Here is an 18,301-nt window from a genome sequence, read left to right as displayed (position 1 = left end):
CCGAACGACTCCTTTCCCACCCACACGGCCGGGGGCCACCCGCCCGCTGGGTCCAGCCCAGGACGCGCCAGCACTGGGCACCTCCAGCCTGCTGCCTCGGTCTCCCTGGGTCCACCCAGCTCCTAAACGAGGCTCCGGACTCCGTTCCCAGCCTCTGCTGCCCCGTCTGTCACAGGGCCGGCCTGAGCCTCCGTGGAGCTGGCTCTCGCTGAGGCTTTGTTTTAAACTTTACGCCTTATTTTTATTCCCACGCAGGCAGTTCAGAGTCCGGGGGACCCTGGGGGTCCTCTCCTCTTCCGCCAGCTGATCACCTCAGTATGACGCGGCTGACCTCCCCAGCGGCTGGCACACACCTCCCCGCCGTCTCCACCCTCCCAGACCCAGGACTGTTACGGAGGTAGGGGCTGTCGCAGCCGGGCCTTGGGGGCCGTCGCAGCTGGGCTGCAGCAGTGGAGGAGTCCTTGCTGTTTCCCACACGGGCTCCTGTCCCCCCAGAGCTGACGATGTCCTGGCTTCCGCTTGCTGAGTTTTCTGTGCGCCCAACACTGCTGTGGCCGAGCCTCTCTGCTGACCCACGCCGCAGCTTCCTGACCCTTATGGCGGCGCAGACGGAAACAGGAGACCTCAGCTGAGGGACCTGGGCAGGGGCGGCGGCTCCGTGCAGCCAGGGCCACGGGCCCAGGGACGTGTGGTACGCAGCGTGGAAAGGCCGGGGCCACATCGCCTCCCGAGACCTCAGCCGAGCTACGCGCTGACGATGCCCCTGGCCTGAAGGAGGCCCGGAGCCACTGACCCGCTCCAGCCTGGGCCTGCTCCTCCCCTGCGTCTGTCTGGGGCGGGTGTCTCAGGCTCTCTGCACTTGGCCTCCTCCCGCGCTCCGCTGGGCGCACCATCTGCCCGCCTCCTGAAATGGCTGCGCGGGAGGTGAGTGCGGGCGCCAGGCTGGGGCTGCAGGTGGGCTCCTCGGGGGTCTGAGCAGCAGCGCCCAGAGCCGTCTAGCGCCAGGGCTGCCGCCGAGAAGGAAGCTCTTCTGATCCCTGGCCTCTGACAAGTGACCCACTTTTCCAGGGAGGGGTGCCCCTTCATCCACCCATGTGGAGAGGCACCCCCTTCCTGCTGGGAGCATCCCCATCATCCCACAGTGCCTATGTGACCTGTGCCCCGCCCCTCCAGCAGCCACCGTGACTCGGGCACAGACCTCGCGGACTGGACTGCTCCTCAAAGAGTTTCCTCACAGTTTCTCTCCCGTTTCCCATCGCATCGCCTTGTCCTTCTACTTTTCAGATAAACTTCCTCAATTTTATCTTATGAACCTATTACTTAAATTTCCATTTAACTCTTCGATATCTAACTTCCAGAAGTTCATAGTTTTTCATTTTGAAAAAACGTAGTCTCCAGTTTGTGTTTTGCTGTTTGAAGTCTATTCTTGCCTGTCCGAGGACCCACGGTTTTGGAGGCCTCCCGTGTCCTGGTGGCCTGTGCCCTCCAGGTGCGTTTCCACTTGCTGGCCCCACGCTCCCTGGCCATGGCCAGCAGGGGGTCTCCCGGCCTGTCAGCTCAGCCCGGGGGCCGCGGGGGTCGGCACGGCCGGCTCCACGGGGGTCTCCGGGCCAGTGCCTTCGGGTCTCCTTGGGCTGGTCAGCCCCAGACGGTCGGGGGGTAGGCAGGAGCACCCAGGCATCCGCCCCTCAGCCCACTGCCCTGCCTATGGCTCTCGTCCCGAATGGGGCCCTGTCCACACCGTCTCCAGAGCGGCGTCTGCAGACGTGGTGGGGAGCGTGTGGGCCGCCCACAGGACCAGCCACCGCAGTCACCACCCCCCGCCCCCGGGGTTCTGACCCAGCAGGTCTGAGACAGAACCCACGGACCGGCATTTCCCACAAGCTCCCGGGGAGGCTGCCAGCCTGGGGACCACCCCTAGGGAACTGCTGCTCCAGGAGAAGAAACCTGCGTTTCACTTTGCTGGGAGAGAGGCCATGGCCGCTGCGTAGAGCCGGGTGAAGGCTTGGGGACGGGCCTGCCTCTTGGTCACACCCTCAAGCAAGTGTCTTTAATCCTCTTGAGCTCAGCGGGTCCCATCCCCTCCCCCAGTGCCACCTGCTGCCAATTCCAGGCCTTCGGGGAGGCTTGTGGCACAACCCAGCCTGGCTCCTGGCTCGACTGCCGCTACTCACATTCCGTCCTCCCGAGTCTGCTCACCATTAAACCACCCGTCCACCCACCACCTGGATTCCAAAGGTTCGCCGTTGTCCCTCTCTCTGTGAGGCCTCGGGGAGGAAGGTGCAACGGGCCATCTCTGCCTGGACGCCCACCGCGTCCGTGGGCACGTGTCACGGTGCCCTCGCAAGGCTCCAAGCAGCTGTGTCCCCACAGCTGAGCACAGAGCCTGCTGGTCGGAAGGAGCGACAGACTCACTGGGTAAACGATCTGTCGCGTCAGATGGCACGGATCTTCTCACCTCCTGGTGCCCAAGTCTGCATTTTCAGCTCGTGAATTTGTCAAGGACACAGGCAGCTCAAGAAGAGGGTCTGGGAGCCTTGGTTGGAAGGAACATGGGAAGAAAACAGGAAGGGGGGCCTGCAAACCACAGCCTGGCTGCCCACTTGCCGAGGACTTGTAAGAGGCTTTCACCAGGGGAGGGCGGGACACCGGCCACCTGGCCACGAAGCCCAGTCCCAGGCCCCAGGGACCACCCCCCCCCCCCCCGGCAGTCTTCGTGGCTGAGCCAGGGTTTGGCCGCAGAATGGCCACGGCAGCACCCGGGCAGCCAACACCGCCCGTCTGAGCAGCATGGGGGCTCTGTGTCTACCCCAGGAAAGCAAGGTCTGTGCTTTGCGGGCCACGATGCCACGATCCTCTCCATTTCGCTGCTGCCGATGAAAACTGCTAAGTGAGGAGTTTGTGCAGAAGCCGAAGGACCAGCTGAATGGCCAGGAGAACAAAGCAAGACAGAGGGTGGCCCGTGGGGGTCCCGAGCTCTGGCGGCCTTGTGCTGCGACGGTAACCGTCTCTGCTCCAACGTGCAGGAGGAGCTGCAGGAGGGAGCTGTCTGGAGGGGGGAGCTCTGTCCAGAACACGGCTTTGCACGTTTCTCGTGTCTGGACACTCTGATCCAGAGTCAGCCCTGCACAGAGGCCACCACTCCCTCCTGAACATGGGAGAGGCTGGCGCGAGGTGTGGAAGAGTGTGCACGTGCGTGTCCGCAGGAGGGCGTGCACGTCACCCAACACAGCTGTGCTCCCATCCAGAAGCGCAACACGCGATCATAGAAAAGCAACCGCTGGGCAGCTGCAGAGTTCAGGTGGAGGCTGGCAACCCCACTGATTCTGCACTGCGGGCTCACAGCTGAGCCCACAACCGTGCACAAAGCCCCCATCTCAGGGGGCCGAGGGTCCTGGGACTACGACGTGCTCAGGACACCATGGGAACAGGGACAGGACTGGGAAGGATGGGCCAGCACCAGGGAGCAGGGACGGAGCGCGGCTCCCGCAGGACAGCTGGGCTCAGCCTCACAGTCCAGACCCTGCAGCTGCAGGGTGGACGGCGCGTGGAGCACACAGCTGGGCTCCATCTCAGGCCTGGCTAACCGAGCCCTTGGCCTCACAGAGCCCCTGCACCAGCCCTGTGCACGGCCTCGCACTCCACGGTCCCACGGGGCGGTGACTGCTGACCTCAGCACGTCGAGAGAGGCGGGCTGCACGCAAGGCAGACAGGCCAAGGGGGCTGCGTTCCCGACCCCGGCAACGGGCGGCACACAGACCCCCCCCCCCCCCCCCCGAGACGAGACGGCTGCTGCACACACTCGCCAGCTCCGACCCCAGCGGGCACGCGGGACAAGACGACCAACACGGGAAGGGGACGTGGAAAGGGATTCCCAAGGGAAAAGCCACTCAGACACGCACGCGGCCACGCACGCGGCAGATGCCAAGAAGACAGCAGCCAGGCCCTCTCGACGCAGACGCTCCGTGGGCATCCCCGAGGGGGAGGCGCGCAGAGCTGTCCGCAGACCCAAGAGCCGCGGGGCGCCAGGGAGCCGTCCTCCCAGCCCCCCGAGGCCCAGAGTGGGCAGCAGCGCTGGGCACGTCCGGAGACAGGGAGAGGCCGCGGGCGTCCCTGGCCCCCAGCCTCCCCGTGGACCAGACGGGGCGACCCTGGGAAAACGGAGTCCCCAGAGGGTTCCCAGAGCTCCTTGGTGCTGCGGTGGACCCGCCTCTCTCTGCACTAGGGCAGGAGCTGGGGACCGCGGTGTGCAGGGCATAGGCTCAGCGGTCACTGTGCTGCCCTGGAGAGACGAGCTGCGAGGTCAGAGGCCGTGGCCCTGGGGTAGAGGTGCAGAGCGGGCGAGACCGTGTGATAGAAAAGGCAGCTTCCCGGGCCCCTCACAGGCCCCTGCGGAGGGCTCACGGGGTCCCTGGAACGTACTTAGATGGTGAAAGGTGGTTCCCGCTTCCACGGAGTACTGGGTTTACTCACGATGAGTGGGACACGTACAAACTGATAAACCGTATGAAATTGTTTCAGGGGTCGGGCGAGGTTCCAGCCACCTGGGCCTCACTGCACCTGCATCACTGCCTGCTGCCCTGCAGCCCGGAGCCACCAAACCTCCCGCGCAGCCCGGACGGACGGACGGGCACCTACCTGCCACCTCCCTGGACGAGGGCATCCCCGTGGCGGCCTCCAGGTTGGCGGGGACGGGGCCGCCGGCCTCCAGGGTGCGGACCAGCTCCCGCAGCCGCTCACACTCCTCCTGCAGCCGCTGCCGGTCCTCGCGGAGCCGCTGCCTGGCCGAGCCGGCAGGGTTCAGGCTCAGGTGCAGCACCTTGGTCCTGCTCGGGTCGTAGCTGCCCTGTGGGACCACAGGCGGCAGGTCAGAGCCCCACCCGGGTCCAGAGCAAGGGGAACCCGAGCCCGGCCCACCCCCGGCCCCTCTCCTGGGCTGCGGCCTCGGTTACATGGCGGGAAGAGAAAGCCCGCCCGAGCCGTCTCCGGAGCGTCCTCAAATCTCAGCACACGAGCCCCCTTCTCTGAGTCTCCTCGAGTGCCAGCAACCAGCAGGGACGTCGCTTCAGAGCGTGGCGCTTTCCGACACTGTCGGCAGACACCTGATGCCCCTGGGTTCTCGCCAGCCTCTCCGTGAACCTCCTGTCTCACGGTCTCTAAGAGGGGGACCCGTTTTTCAAGATGTAGAAACAAACAAAAAAAACCCTCAACTTACAGAAAACCGTGACGCTAAAGCAGAGTCCCCACACGCCTCATGTGGTCCCGTTACCGACACGCGACATCAGTGCCGTGCATTGGTTACACTTCATGACCTAACGCTGACGCCACCCTAACTAAACTCCCTACTTCCTTCCCATCTCCTGAGTTTTCTCCAAATGCCCTTTTCTGTCTGGGGTCTGTCCTCCAGGATGCCGTGGGACGTTTAGCCGTCCGATTTCCGTGGCTCCTCTGGGCTGGTGGTTTTCGCGGGCTTTGTTTTGGGTGACCTTCAGAGTGGGGGCTGCTGCTCGGGGGTCCTGAAGATGTCCTGCTCTTGGGATGTGGCTGATGCTTTTCTCACAATTACCTGGGGTCACAGGTTGGGGGAGGAAGACTCCAGAGTTAAAGTACCTTCTCATCACACCATGTGGAGGCTCCATGCTACCAACGTGACCTTGACCCCTGGCTGAAGTGTGTATGTCCCCTTTGGAAGGAAGTTACCAGGTACACCCACACCTAAGGAGTTGGGGTTTCACTGTCCTTCAAACTGACGAGACCCTCAACTCTCTGTGGACACGTCCCACCTCTTCCCCTCCTGGCTGGCAGAATTCCGCGAGCCACAGGGGAACAAGGTCAGCCGGGCAGAGAGTGAAGGAGGCTGGACATCAGGGCAGGCATTTGTTAAGCAGGTGCTGGACGGCCCGAAAGCCACACGCAAAATGCAGGGCGCGGCAACCTTGCGGGAGAGGCGTCCCCACACGTTACAAATCCGCAGTGACCCAGGCAGGGGCTAAGAACCAGCGGGGAAAGGACGGTATCCCCAGTAAGTGCTGCGGGGTCAACTGGATGCCAGATGACCTTGACCTCACACCACCAAACATCACTCCTGAGTGATGTTTACAAAACTACACGCAAAAGGTAAATAATAAAGTTCTAGGAGAAGATATGGGGACATCTTTGTGACGCGGGAGTAGACAAAGGTTCTTAAACAAGGTTAAAAAAATGTGAAACAAGTGAAAAAAAATAAACTGGACTTATAAAAATTAAGAACTATTTATTAAAAGAGTAAAAAGGCAACCAACAGAGTGGGAGATATCTGAAACACATCAATCTGACAAAGGACTCACATCCAGAACATAGAAAGACCTCATAAAAATAAATAAGAAAAAGTCAATTCAGTTTTTAAAAAGGGCAAAAAAATGTGAATAGACACTTCACAAAAAAAGGTATCGAAGAGCCAATCACATGTGAAAATAGCTCAAATTACAGTGAGATGCCCAGCTGACACGGAACAGGCGGGGTCTAGGGCAGGCAGACCCCAGGCTCGTGGCGGGTACAGGCGCGCCCACGTGGAGGAAACCCTCCGCAGGACCCTGGGGTGAGCAGGTGCGCCTCCCAGACCAGGAGCTCAGGACCTGACCCAGCGCGCAGCACAGCCCCACCCCCAGCAGCCCGAATCCTACGGGGCGGGGGCTCCCCCACGCACGCCGCGCGACAGCGAGAGGGGAGGGCCGCACGCAGGACGTGGGCGACCCTCACACACGGCCCGCAGCTGGCCTGCCCGACCTGGAGGGGGGACACGGGGCAGCCCCGGACGCCCCAAGGCCGGGGGAGGGGCCTCGGCGTGCTGGTCTGGATGCTGGGGACCGAGCGGGGTCAGGCAGTGGTCGTCCGCCCCCACGCAGGTGCTCTCCAGGACGCACGCGGTCACTCAATGAGAAGCTTCTGGAATGTGCATCGAATGAGCCCACGTGCGTGTTTAGGCCCAGACCAGCTTTGCCTCAACCGCCCTGTCACCAGCATCAATGAACCCCCCCGCCGTAAAGCGCACCGGCATCTGCTCTTACCGCCGCGCGTCGCCCTGACAGCCCAGGCGGTCGGCAAACAGACCGCCGAGGCATACGCTCCGGAGGCGGCCCCTCTGCCCCCCCAGCTGCTGTCCCCACAGCTCTGTCCTGGGGTCTGAGGCCTCGGCAGCCAAGGCCGGGGCCGCGGCTCTCTGGCCATCGCTCCCCGGGCCTCCTGACAGGAGGGGCCCACGGGGCAAGGGCTTGAGGGGGGCCTGGGCGTCCCTGCCAGGCGCTGAGAGACACGGGCGTGTCCCGGGCTGCGGGGCAGTGGGCTGCGGGCCCGGCCCGCCCGCCCCTCACGAGGGACGCTGGGCCGGCTGCACGGACACCGAGACCCCCTCCCGGACAGCCCGAGCTCCCGCTGTGCCTCCGGCCCGCAGCGCCCTCCTCCGCGGGAACAGCGCAGACGGCGCCCTTGACTCAGGTCCTCACGTGCTCCGGGACGGGGCCCAGGGTGGACGCTCCACGCGTGCAGCAGCCCCAGCGAGACGCTCGGCCGCGTGGGCACCGGCCCTCCGCGCTGCTGGAGGCCCGTGTGGCTCCCGCCGGCCAGCCCTCGGCCAGCCACCTGCTCAGAGCCCTGGGAACATGCCCCTAGGAGGAGAGAGGGGAGCGTGGAGACACATCCCGCCCCTGCCCCAGGCAGAGAGAGGGCGGGAGGGGGGAGAGAGCCCACGGAAGGCAGAGGGCTGCAGCCGGCTCTTCACGGGTTTCTGAGAACCTTGTAAAAACCTCAAAGGATCAAGAGACATCCTGTGACTCCCAGTGAACCACAGGCCGTCGGCGCTGAAAGGGATCCCGGTTTCATCCAATTTTAACAGCCTGGGAGACGCAGCCCCGTGAGTGCACTCCACCTGCCCTGCGCACACAGGGCCCCGCAGCGGGCAGGAGGTGGGCCGGGCGGCGTGGGGACTCACGTTCCCAGGGGTCTGGGGTCAGGCGGGTGCAGGGAGAGGAGCAGGTGCATCGGGTGGTGCTGGTCACACTGTCTCGTGCTAGTGGGTCAGCTGGGCGGGGGGTGGGGGGGAGGCCGGGTGCTGTGGACACACAGCCCTGCCCTGCACGGCCCCCTCCCGTGTCCCGAACGCTGCTCTCCCTCCGGTTTGTCTGCAACTCTTTGAACAGGCAAGAGTGAAAGCAGGCGGTATCCGCCAGGATCCACCCCTCTCCTTCCTACACGAGAGACTCAAGGGTCCCTCCCTCCCCCCAGGCCACAGGCAAAGGCGCTCCTCGTCTGGAGGGCTGACCGCTGGCGTCACACCCACCCTCCCGCCTCCCCAGGACTCAGCGGCCGACGGCCCGGGAGGGCCTGGGCAGGGAACGGGGCACAGAGCCTGACCCCAAGGTCACCGGTGACCCTTGGCCAAGGCGCTAGACCTGTCAGGCCTTGGGGTCGTCCCGCCCAGCAGGTGTGGGGAGAACTGGGGGAGATGCTGCCTGGGTGTCAGGGCGGGGGGGAGGATGCTGTTGTGGAAACGCCAGACACCTGCAGGCAAGAGGCAGAGTCGCCCGCCCCCAGCCCAGACCGTGGTTTCTCACCAGAGCTTCCCCTGTGTTGGGTGAGAGGATTTAAGGATCAAAGCGAGAGCCAGCAGGGCTTAACCAAACCAGACCAGACCAGAGCAGACCAGACCAGAGCAGACCAGAGCAGACCACAGCAGACCAGAGCAGACCAAAGCAGAGCAGAGCAGAGCAGAGCAGAGCAGACCAGACCAGACCAAACCAGAATAAACTGGGGAAGTTCTCGCAGCTCTGATGAACTGGGAGAAGTGACAAGCTCGTGAAACCTGCAGGTGCCCCAGTGAATGTCTGGCACAGGAAGGCCAGGGCAGCTCCCTGGGGGTGGGCACACAGCCGCTCCCCCAGTTCAGGGAGAAGCTGCCAGAGGCTCCCACGCCCCGCGGCTTTGGCCACAGGGGAGCAGGCTCACCACCCCAAACGTGGCAGCTGAGGCCTGGCAGGGACAGAGATTTGGCCAGGGTGCAGCCACCGAGTCTGGGCTGGGCCGACCCTTGTCCGGGTCCTCATGAGTCTCCAACGTGGCTGGGACCCGGCCCTGCCCCCACCTAGGGAGCCCTGACAGGCCGACCAGAGAGCAGCTCAGAGCAAGGCAGACACCAGGCCAGAACACAGAACACGGGAGGCGCCCCGTGTCACGGAGAGAGGACCAGTCTGGTCCCTGCGGCCAGGGCCAAGCAAGTTCCCTGCCGAGCACCCCGCTGCCCAGGCCTTGGGCCCCTCACCTGGAAAACGCGGAGAGCCCATGTCTCAGGAACACTGAGGACCGAGGGGATGGCATCTATCAAAGCACCTCGTAGACTGTAAAGTGCTGCCCAGGCAGCGTGGAGATGCCGGGAGGATCGGTTCCAGGCCATGAACTGATAGGAGGCCCTGGGCAGCCCTCCAGAAGCACAGAACCTGACGGCCAGGTCAGGAGCGGCCCCGCACCTCCTGCCAGGCAGGGCTGCCCAGACGGGAGCGTGGGGTGGGGAGAGTCACTGCTGGCCCTTCCGGGAGGAAGGCCACGGCTGTGTCCTGGGGGTACCACGTCCTCTGCTCTACATAGGACGGTGGAGGGTGGGACCATACCTGGTGCCAACAACCGTACTGCCAGGCACGCTGTTGTGACCCAAGGCCGGGGGGCTGGCAGAGTTCCATTCTATGCGTCAGTGGCCTGGATGCCAGGCATTGTGCCAGACATAGGAATACAGCAGCGAATGGGGCATGGAGGGTCTCCAGCCTCACGATGCCCACATTTCAGGGACACATCCGTTTGCCTCACTCCCCAATTCCAACACTTGTGCCTATCCCCAACTCATGATACATCAACGGAGGCCCCAAGGCCCGGGGCCTTCCGGTGGTCTGGTCCTGCCCCTGGCATCCTGGTGGCCCAGCACGTGCAGCACACACCCCCAGGCGCCCCCACCACGGGTCCCGCCCCCGCTGCCTCCCAGCGCATGCACATCACATCCTCCAAACCTCCTTTCTGGCTCCCTCTCCAGGCGCCCACCACGACCACCCTGTCACGCCCCCGGCTCTCCTGGGGCACTTCCTACACTTCACCATGTCCCCTGCACACACGTCTGTCTCCCCGTAAAGTTAGAGCAGGCTTACCCCCGAAGGGACACAGACAACGTGGTCCCGGTCCCTTTGTTACCACCTGGGCAGAGGCTGAGATGCACGCAGGTGCCCGGGAAGGAAGAGGGGCCCGAGGGAGAAGGTCTGCGAGGCATCTCCGTGGAGAGACGTCCCACCAAGGGACACAGGAGCCACAGCCCGCTCCCCTGTCACGGAACTCGCCCCTTGTCCACTCCCTCTGTCCTGTGCAATACTCCTAGGACCCCATGGGGCAGGCAGGCGGTGGTCAGACTCTGTCCCCACTGCAGAAACGAAGAAACACAGGCCAAGGAGGCTGGAAGGCCCTGCTGAGGTTGTGGGAGCACGTGACAGCGGGGCTGGGGTCCACACCCCGGGCTCACTTGCGGGGCGGGGCCGAGTGCGGCCCGGCACGGTCACCAGCGGAGCCTCCAAGCTGCTCTGGACGCTGCCCGGCCTCGGGGGAACACAAGGCCCGAGTCTCAGAGGACAGGAGCTCCCGGACCAGGCCAGCCCTGCAGAGCTGGGCCAGGAGGGGGGCCACAAGCCCTGCACGTGTGGCCTGCGGCTCCAACCACGTGCCTCTTCCTGCTTTACACTCACAGGAAGAAGGCGCCTGTGGGCAGGCCCACCGAGGACCCTGAGCCGACCCAGCTCTGCCCCTGCCTCGGGGCGAGTGGTGCCCCGCCCGCAGCCCCACTCCCCCGAACCAACCCGAGGACGCCCCGAGACGCTCTGCCTGCCCTGGGGGTGGCTGCTCCAGGGGATGCCCTGAGAGTGAAGGGAAGAGGGTCGCCTCACGCCCAGTGTCCCCAGCATCCCCCCAGGAAGGCCGTGCTCACCCTGCCTCCAGGCTGCATGGTGCGTGAGGCCCGAGCCTCCAGGAGACGATGCCGCACAGCCCCCTGGGACGCAAGCTGCACGGAGGGAGGCGCGGACCCTCCAGCCCGGGGGGTCCAGCCCAGCAGGTCCACCTTCTGGAAGCCACACGAGAGCCCAGGAGAGACCAGCACAGCCACCAGGCAGACACCCCTGAGAAACAGGAATGCCAACGGCTTTAAGGCACTACGTCATGGGGTGTCTGTAACTGAGAGAACCTCCAGAGGAGCGAGACTGAGCCCCAACCCCAGACCTTGGGGTCCCAGGGCATCTGGGTCCCACCAAGGGGGTGGCAACCTCCAGGTCCAGGCCTTTGTGACTCTGCCTCGAGCCCCGGTCATGACAGAGACAGGACAGCTGCTCCGGGTCCGCTAACGCTGTTCTGCACACGGAGTGAGAGTGTCCACGGCCCCTGGGACTCACACTCTGACCCTCAACCTTACTGTCAGACGATGGCAGCCAAGGGAGAGCGAAGCTGGCCCAGGGACAGGCCCCAGCGTCCAGAAGAGCCCCTGCCTCTGCAGTTGGCAAGCGCTCGACATGGGCACGAAGGCCACCTGGCAGGAAAAAGTGGGATGACTGGACACCCTCATGCAAGAGCATCAGTCTGGATCCTTACCTCACACCATACAGGAAACTGACTTCAAAATCAATAAAAAACCTCAACATAAGAGCCAACGCTACAAAACTCTTACAAGAAAATACAGGCGTAACGCTTCACGACACTGGATTTTGTCTTGGATTCTTCAACATGACACTAAAATCAAGGAACAAAAGAAAAAGTAGACAAACTGGACTTTATCACAATGAAAGACTTTTGTGCTTCGAAGCACACCACCAAGGAAGTGAAGACAACCCACAGAGTGTGAGAAGGTATTTGTGAATCACTTATCTGGGCAGAGACGTGTATCCAGAACATGTGAAGAACTCTTACAACTCAGTGACAGCAACAGAACAACAACAAAAGAAACAACTTCTGTAAAAACAGGCAAAGCACCTGAACAAATCTTTCTCCGAGAAAGATGTACAAATGGCCAATAAGCACGTAAAAAGATGCTCAGTGTCGACGTCATTAGCAATCAGGGAAACGGAAATCAAAATCACGAGACATCACTCCGCACCCACCAGGGCGGGTAGAATGAGAAAGTCAGACAGTCTCGGCAAGGCCGGAGAAATCCTCCTACTGCCGCTGGGGACGGGAGAGGGGGAGGCCTCTGTGGAAAACAGTTCCTCGAACAATTAAACACAGAGCTGCCGTGGGACCCAGTGACTACACGCAGGCATACGCCCGAGAGAAATAAACACACGTCCACACAGAAGCCCGCACACGAGCGTTCACAGCAGCGCCACTCAGTGACCGCTCCCGCGGCCACAAGCTGAAGAGCGCACCGACAACGTGGTCCCTCCACACAACGCAACATCATTCAGCCACAGGAAGGAGTGAGGCTCTGACACCTGCCATGGCACACGCGATCCCTGAAAACACTGCTCGGCGAAAGGAGCCAGTCACAAAAGAGCACATCCCGACCCCACGTGTGTGAAACGTCCAGGACAAGGAAATCCACAGAAGCAGAAAGCATATGAGGGGCTGCTGAGGATGGAGTGGGGATGGGGGCAGAGGGACTGACAGCTAAAGGGTGCGGGGCTTCTTTCTGAGATGATAAAATGTTCTAAACCGTGTGGTGATGGCTGCTCATTACCTGTGAAAACATGAAAAACAACTGAACTACACGCTTCAAATGGGTGAGCTCTGTGGTATGTAAATCGTATCTCAGGCAAGCGGTTTTTAAAGAAGAGAAATGAAAGAACATAGGGAAAAGAAACAGCAGGATGTGTGTGGACACACCATCTGCTGCTGTGCGCCTGCGCGGCACCAGGCTTCCCCTCCCCGCCAGGCTCCAGTGGGGCTGTGCGGTGCGCACAGGACCGGGGAGCCCGGGGCAGGGGCGCTGGGCTCCGCAGGAAGCGTGTGCTGGGCTGGCCTGGCCTTGGGACGCAGGCCTGCAGGGGGTGCCGGCCCCACTGCTGAGGCACAGGCCCTGGCAGCAGGGATCTCCAGGCTGGCACGGTCCCCAGGACCTCAGGAACGCGCGCCCTGGACCTGCCCGCGGGTCTCCCTGCGCCTCCACACCCTGGCAGCTCCTGTGGCCCCAGGAGGTCTGGGGAGAACCCACCTCGAGCGCGGCTCCTGGATCTGGTCGGTCCCACCTCCCTGGCTCCTGCTCTCAAACCGCCTTCCAGTGCAGGGGCTCGCAGCCCCACTGCGGCCGAGGACGCCACTCCAAGACCCTCCTCAGTGCCGAGACTCCCGTCCTCAGGTCAAATCTTGGCATCTGGCTCTGACCGGCTGCCTCCCCATAAATGCCGGCAGGAGCCACCCAGCCCACCGGACTCAGCCCTCTGCTGCCCACGCCCAGCCTGGACTTCCAGAGGTGCCTCCTGGGTGGGCTGGGACAGCCCTGAGGGTCTGGGGTTTACCACAGGCCCTACCATCTGCAAGCTTCCACACAGCGTTCACGAAGCCAAGGGCTGAAAAGTCACTCTGGTCAGACAGGGACTGAGGCCAGCTGGAGTCTGACGGCCCCAGACTGGAGGGGCAGTGTGGACCATGGGGCTCGGTGCTGTTCCCAGGTGCTGGGGTGGACACGTGCACCTCAGGGGCAAGGATGCTACCCACGCAAGGATGCATCCCCCCTCACACAGGCCTGAGGAGGCTGCCACGGTCAGGAGCCAGCAGGACCATGTGGCCGGGGTGTGTGCGGGCGGGGGGTCACGGTTCAGCTCTCTGCCCTCTGCACGGCCCCTCCCGGAGCAAGGAGACACTCCCTCCCCTCCTCCCTCCCTCCTTCCGCACAGGTTGCGTGGCACCCAGCAGGGGAGGGAGACACGGTGCCTGCAGCCAGTCAGGTGGGGGCTCCATGAGGACAGGGCTGCGTCCCACCCCCAGACTGGTGAGGGGACGCCAGTGCCCCGTGAGGACCCACTGAGAGGAAGTGGCCGTGACGTGGCAGGGGTCACACGGAGCCCCCATCACGCCCCCTCCCTGCTGTCTACCCACAGCACCTACCACCTCGCGACACATCACGTCACCTTTAAACTCTATTCTGTCACCTGCCTCCCCCGAAGCATAGGGCGGCGCGCGCTGTGCGTGGAGGGGACGCTTGCAGGAGTGGGTGACGGTTACTGACGCACAATGTCCTGTGGTTGAGACGCCAGAGGCCCAGCTGGGGACGAGAATGGAGGAGTCCCAGGGAGGCTGCCCACAGCCTCCTGCTCCCAGGGCCTGGGGGAAGGGGTGCCGGCCATCACCCCGGGCACGCATGGCTGCGGGCACGGGGGTTCGCGGCGCCGTGAAAGCTGCGTTGGGGGCTGGTGCCGCTAAAGCAGATGGAAAAGCACGAACGCATTTGCTGAAATCTGCTGCTGATGACATCTTTGAGGAAGAAAGGGGAAAAACGGCTATAATCTTCTGCTAAAAATTTGTTGGCTTGTTTGATTCACAGCTGAGGAAACTGTTGAGACACTGACGAGAATCTCAAAAGGAAAAGTTTTGCATCTTCTCTTGATGTGCGGCTGCGACTGCTAGCTAAACAAAAACATCCCACTTGCTGAGGGAGCAAAGAGCCGTTCCCGTCCACGACCACGGATGGGCCACAGACGAACAGCCCCCGATGTCCAGCGCCCCCTGTGCCCACTCCAGCCCAGATGGGGTCCTTGGGGGCATCCCAACGAGGGCCTTGGCCCAATGGCCAGCAGGCCCAGGGCAGGGCCGGGCAGGGCAAGCTCCTCCCTGGGGCTGTGCAGCTCGCCCACCACCCTCCGTTCACGGGAGTTCCTTCTCGGGCTCAGATTCTGTGCAAGCTCAGATGAATGGCCACGTCCCCCTGCGTCCAGGCCATGGCACTCGTGTCCTGAGTCCCGCGGCATCTGCCTCGCTCCTGTCTGTGTTCAAGTTCTGCCCCTAACCTGCTGGCAGCCCGGGACTCCTGGCCTCCTGGGCCTCCGTTTCCATCTGTGGAAGCGTGAGGGAGGTGAACTTGATCTTTAAGGACCTCCCAAGCCTAGCACCTGGGAGACCTGGACGGAGGGCAGACCCCCGGGAGTCCCTGTGGCCTGTGGATGGACCACGGCTGCAGGGAAGGGAGGGTCTGCCGTGCATACTAAGAGACCCTGCTGGCAGGAGACAGAGGCCCTCGGAGAATTAAAAAGCACAGTTAAATAACCACCAGTCCTCATGCATATTTATAAATCACCCGGCCTCAAAACTAAATCAATCTCTCTCTTGGCTGAAAGAAGCTCAGCACAGGGAGAAAAATGGGGGAGCTCTGGGGGTCCCGCTGGGTCTGAGGAGCAAGCCCGACTGGGCCTCACGGATGGGGGAGCACAGCCCTCCCCGGCCCCGCCGCGCCCCAGCCTGCACACCCGCCTCGGTGAGGCCCCGGGTTCCGTGCCCTCGGGCAGGCCCATCAGGTGCTGGCCTTGCGTCCTACACGCCTGGTGGGCTGGCCTTGCTCAGTGCTTGGTGGCTCCCAGGGATGCACCCCAGCCCTGAGGCCGAGGGCACACGGCAGGACCGACCCCCCGAAATGGTGTACTCACTGCAGGTGGAGAGCCTGGGGATTGGCGGGGGGGATGTGACCGTGCAGGCCGGACCCCCCACAGACCCCCGCCACCAAGACTGAGAAACCGAGGCCCACGGGGCAGCCTTGGACCAGTCAGGGAGGGGTGAAGAGAGCAGGGGCCCAGGGCCAGAGGCGGGAGGCCACACGGGAGCGGGCATGGGGGCTGGCCCTGGGGACCATCCTCTCACTACAGGCCTTCCACACGCCTCCTGCCCCGGGCCAGCACGTGGGCCAGTGACCACGTGGGCCGAGGCCCTGCACGCCCCCCCCCCCCCCCCCCCAGAGGCTTCACTCAGGAGCTGGGCACCTTGCAAACAAGCACGCGTGTGTGCGCACGCCCCTGCGGACGGCCAGGGCCTAGGGAGGACCTGGAGGTCCCCGAGATGCTCACACTGCCCAGCCCTGGGGGCCCGGCCACCGCGGCAGCCGAGGGGGCCGGGCTTGGGGAGCGGGCACTGCCCTGAGCCGGGGGCCCTGCAGGCAGCCCCAGGAAGGTCGGGCTGTGGGGAGCAGCGCCTGCCAGGCCAGCACACGTGGGAGGCCCGTCTCACGCCGTCCTCCGGGTGCCCGTCTCCTCGGCTCCACCTGCAGCCAGAGAGCACAGCAGGGTTCGCTTAGCCGCCCTGGGCCGCGAGGCACCTCGTGGGCCCTGGAGACGTGGCGAGCTCGGCAGGCTGTGTCCGGTGTCTGCTGCCAGAGTCCCCCTCGGGGACAGTAGGGCCCAGGGAGGGGCCTCACCCGCCAGGTCCACTGCGTGTCCTCCCTCGGCCAGTGGCCCCCTCGGCGAAGTGCCTGGAGGGAGGGCACCCCAGTGAGGAGTCTCGGGGCCCCTCCTGGACTCTTAGGCCATTCTGTGATCCTGGCTAAGAGGTCTGGTGGCAAGTGTGACAATTTTCAAGACGGGTGGGGGTGGGGCGACAGGCAAGAAAAGCACCAGGAGGGACAGGACGGGTCCAGCTGAGCGGAGGCTGGGGCTCATTCCTGGGCTAACCCTTGAAGCCCCTGGACTACTCTGGAGGGCAGGTGACCCCCCAGCTAGTGCCTCCCTGGAGACGGGAAACACGCTGAGAGGTGAAAGGAGCCACCCAATGTCCCCCTCTGCTCCCGCATGACCCAGGAGGCTGGGCTAGACCCCATGGAACTTGGAAGAAAGAAAAACGCCACCGTGTCCAGTTGTGGGGGTGGGGGGGGGGGCACAGAGGCCCAGACATTCCTCGGCCCCGAGCCCCCCTCGGTCTCCCCTTGAGGTTCCAGGAAGAGGCCCCCAGGAGGTGGCCCAGTGTGTGGTCCTTGGGGCTGGCATTCTGTTGCCAAAACACGGATACCCCTGTGCTAGTTCTGAGACTTCAGCAAGCCCCTCTCCTCCTCCGAGACTCCATTTGCTCATCTGTAAGATGGGGACACCACCGCTCGCCTTCCCAAGTTTGAAAAGATCAAGTGTCAGTGGGTGTGACGACAGTCGTAAGCCGCACACGACTATGGGGTGAGCGATGGTCACCCGCGGTGACTGCGGAGTGAAATCCAGAGTCACTCCTGACGGGCGGCTCTCACACCCGCCAGATGCAGCCCGGGACACCGCGTGTCCGAGGACCCAGGCCTCTCCTCAGACGTCGGAAAACAGCCGCAGGAAAGCAAACCTGGCCCCATCGGGGAGGAGGGGCGGGGATGACGCCCTGCCGGCGGCGCACGGGGCAGCTTGCCCTGCACGGCTCCAGGAGCCCCCTCGTTTGCCTCACCCAGGCAGCGGCAGAGAGACGGGTGGACGGGAGGTGGAGGTGTCCAGAGGCTTGTCGGGCACCCCTCTACCTGGGAAGGGGCGGCAGAGACCAGCAGGCCGCTTCTGCATGGATGCAACAAGGTCCCCAGCTGCCGGACAGACACCCGTGCCCACACCTCACGCAGACACAGGGACCTGGAGACACCTGGTCCTTGGTCCTGCCCACCTGAGCCAGAGCCTGGCTCCATCAGCTCCAGGCCACGTGACCTGGTGACCTCCTGGGACCTCAGACCCCCCCAGAGTCCATCGGCCCATCTGCCACCCTGTCCCAGGCCAGGTGAGGCCTGGTGGCCCGTCACACACGCCTCCCTCCTCCGGTGCCACCGTGCCGCCCGTGTGCGCGCGCACGCACGCACGCACGCACGCACACACACACACACACACACACACACACACACACACACACACGGCTCGTCAAGGCTCCCTGACCTCGGGCTCTAATCAGCTGACAGAGCCAATCACAGGACACAGATCACCCGCGACTCCCCCTCCCCACCCCCCCTCCCCGAGTCCTTCAGAAGGTGATCGGCTATGAGAGAGGCTTGTAAACAGCCTGTAGGGAAGGAATGAAAGGCAATTCTCAGCGTCAGGAAGGTGGGTGGCCGTTCAGGCTGAAGACCAGCTCTGGTGGCCCTGCTCCTCCCAGACCCCCCCCCACCCTCCCCTGCTGCCGCCCGGGGGCCGCCCTGCAGGCCCAGCGAGGTGGCGGTGCTCTGGGGGTGGCTCTGGCAAGACTCTGGGTGGGGGGGCCACGGACGTGGTGAGTGGGGCCGTTGACAACGTGCGGGGCCTCGCTCAGCCGGCCAAGCCGCTCCAGCCCACCAAGGCCCCCCGCTGCTCCTGTGCACAGGCTGGGCCTCTCCCGAGGCCTCTCTCGG

General features: G+C 63.7%; 1 protein-coding gene across 11 annotated transcripts in view; it reads right to left on the bottom strand.

Annotated features, from left to right (window-relative positions):
- Positions 1-18,301, bottom strand: part of MAD1L1 (mitotic arrest deficient 1 like 1) — a 352,049-nt gene that overhangs the window by 98,917 nt on the left and 234,831 nt on the right. For all 11 annotated transcript variants that reach the window (XM_057695706.1, XM_057695713.1, XM_057695708.1 and 8 more), the window contains one exon: positions 4,639-4,846. In XM_057695706.1, the coding sequence (XP_057551689.1) occupies positions 4,639-4,846 (208 nt within the window). The remainder of the gene's footprint in view (positions 1-4,638; positions 4,847-18,301) is intronic.

This window comes from Hippopotamus amphibius, chromosome 9, assembly GCF_030028045.1.
Source record: "Hippopotamus amphibius kiboko isolate mHipAmp2 chromosome 9, mHipAmp2.hap2, whole genome shotgun sequence".
Taxonomy (NCBI): domain Eukaryota; kingdom Metazoa; phylum Chordata; class Mammalia; order Artiodactyla; family Hippopotamidae; genus Hippopotamus; species Hippopotamus amphibius.
This window is presented reverse-complemented; position numbering and strand designations above follow the sequence as displayed.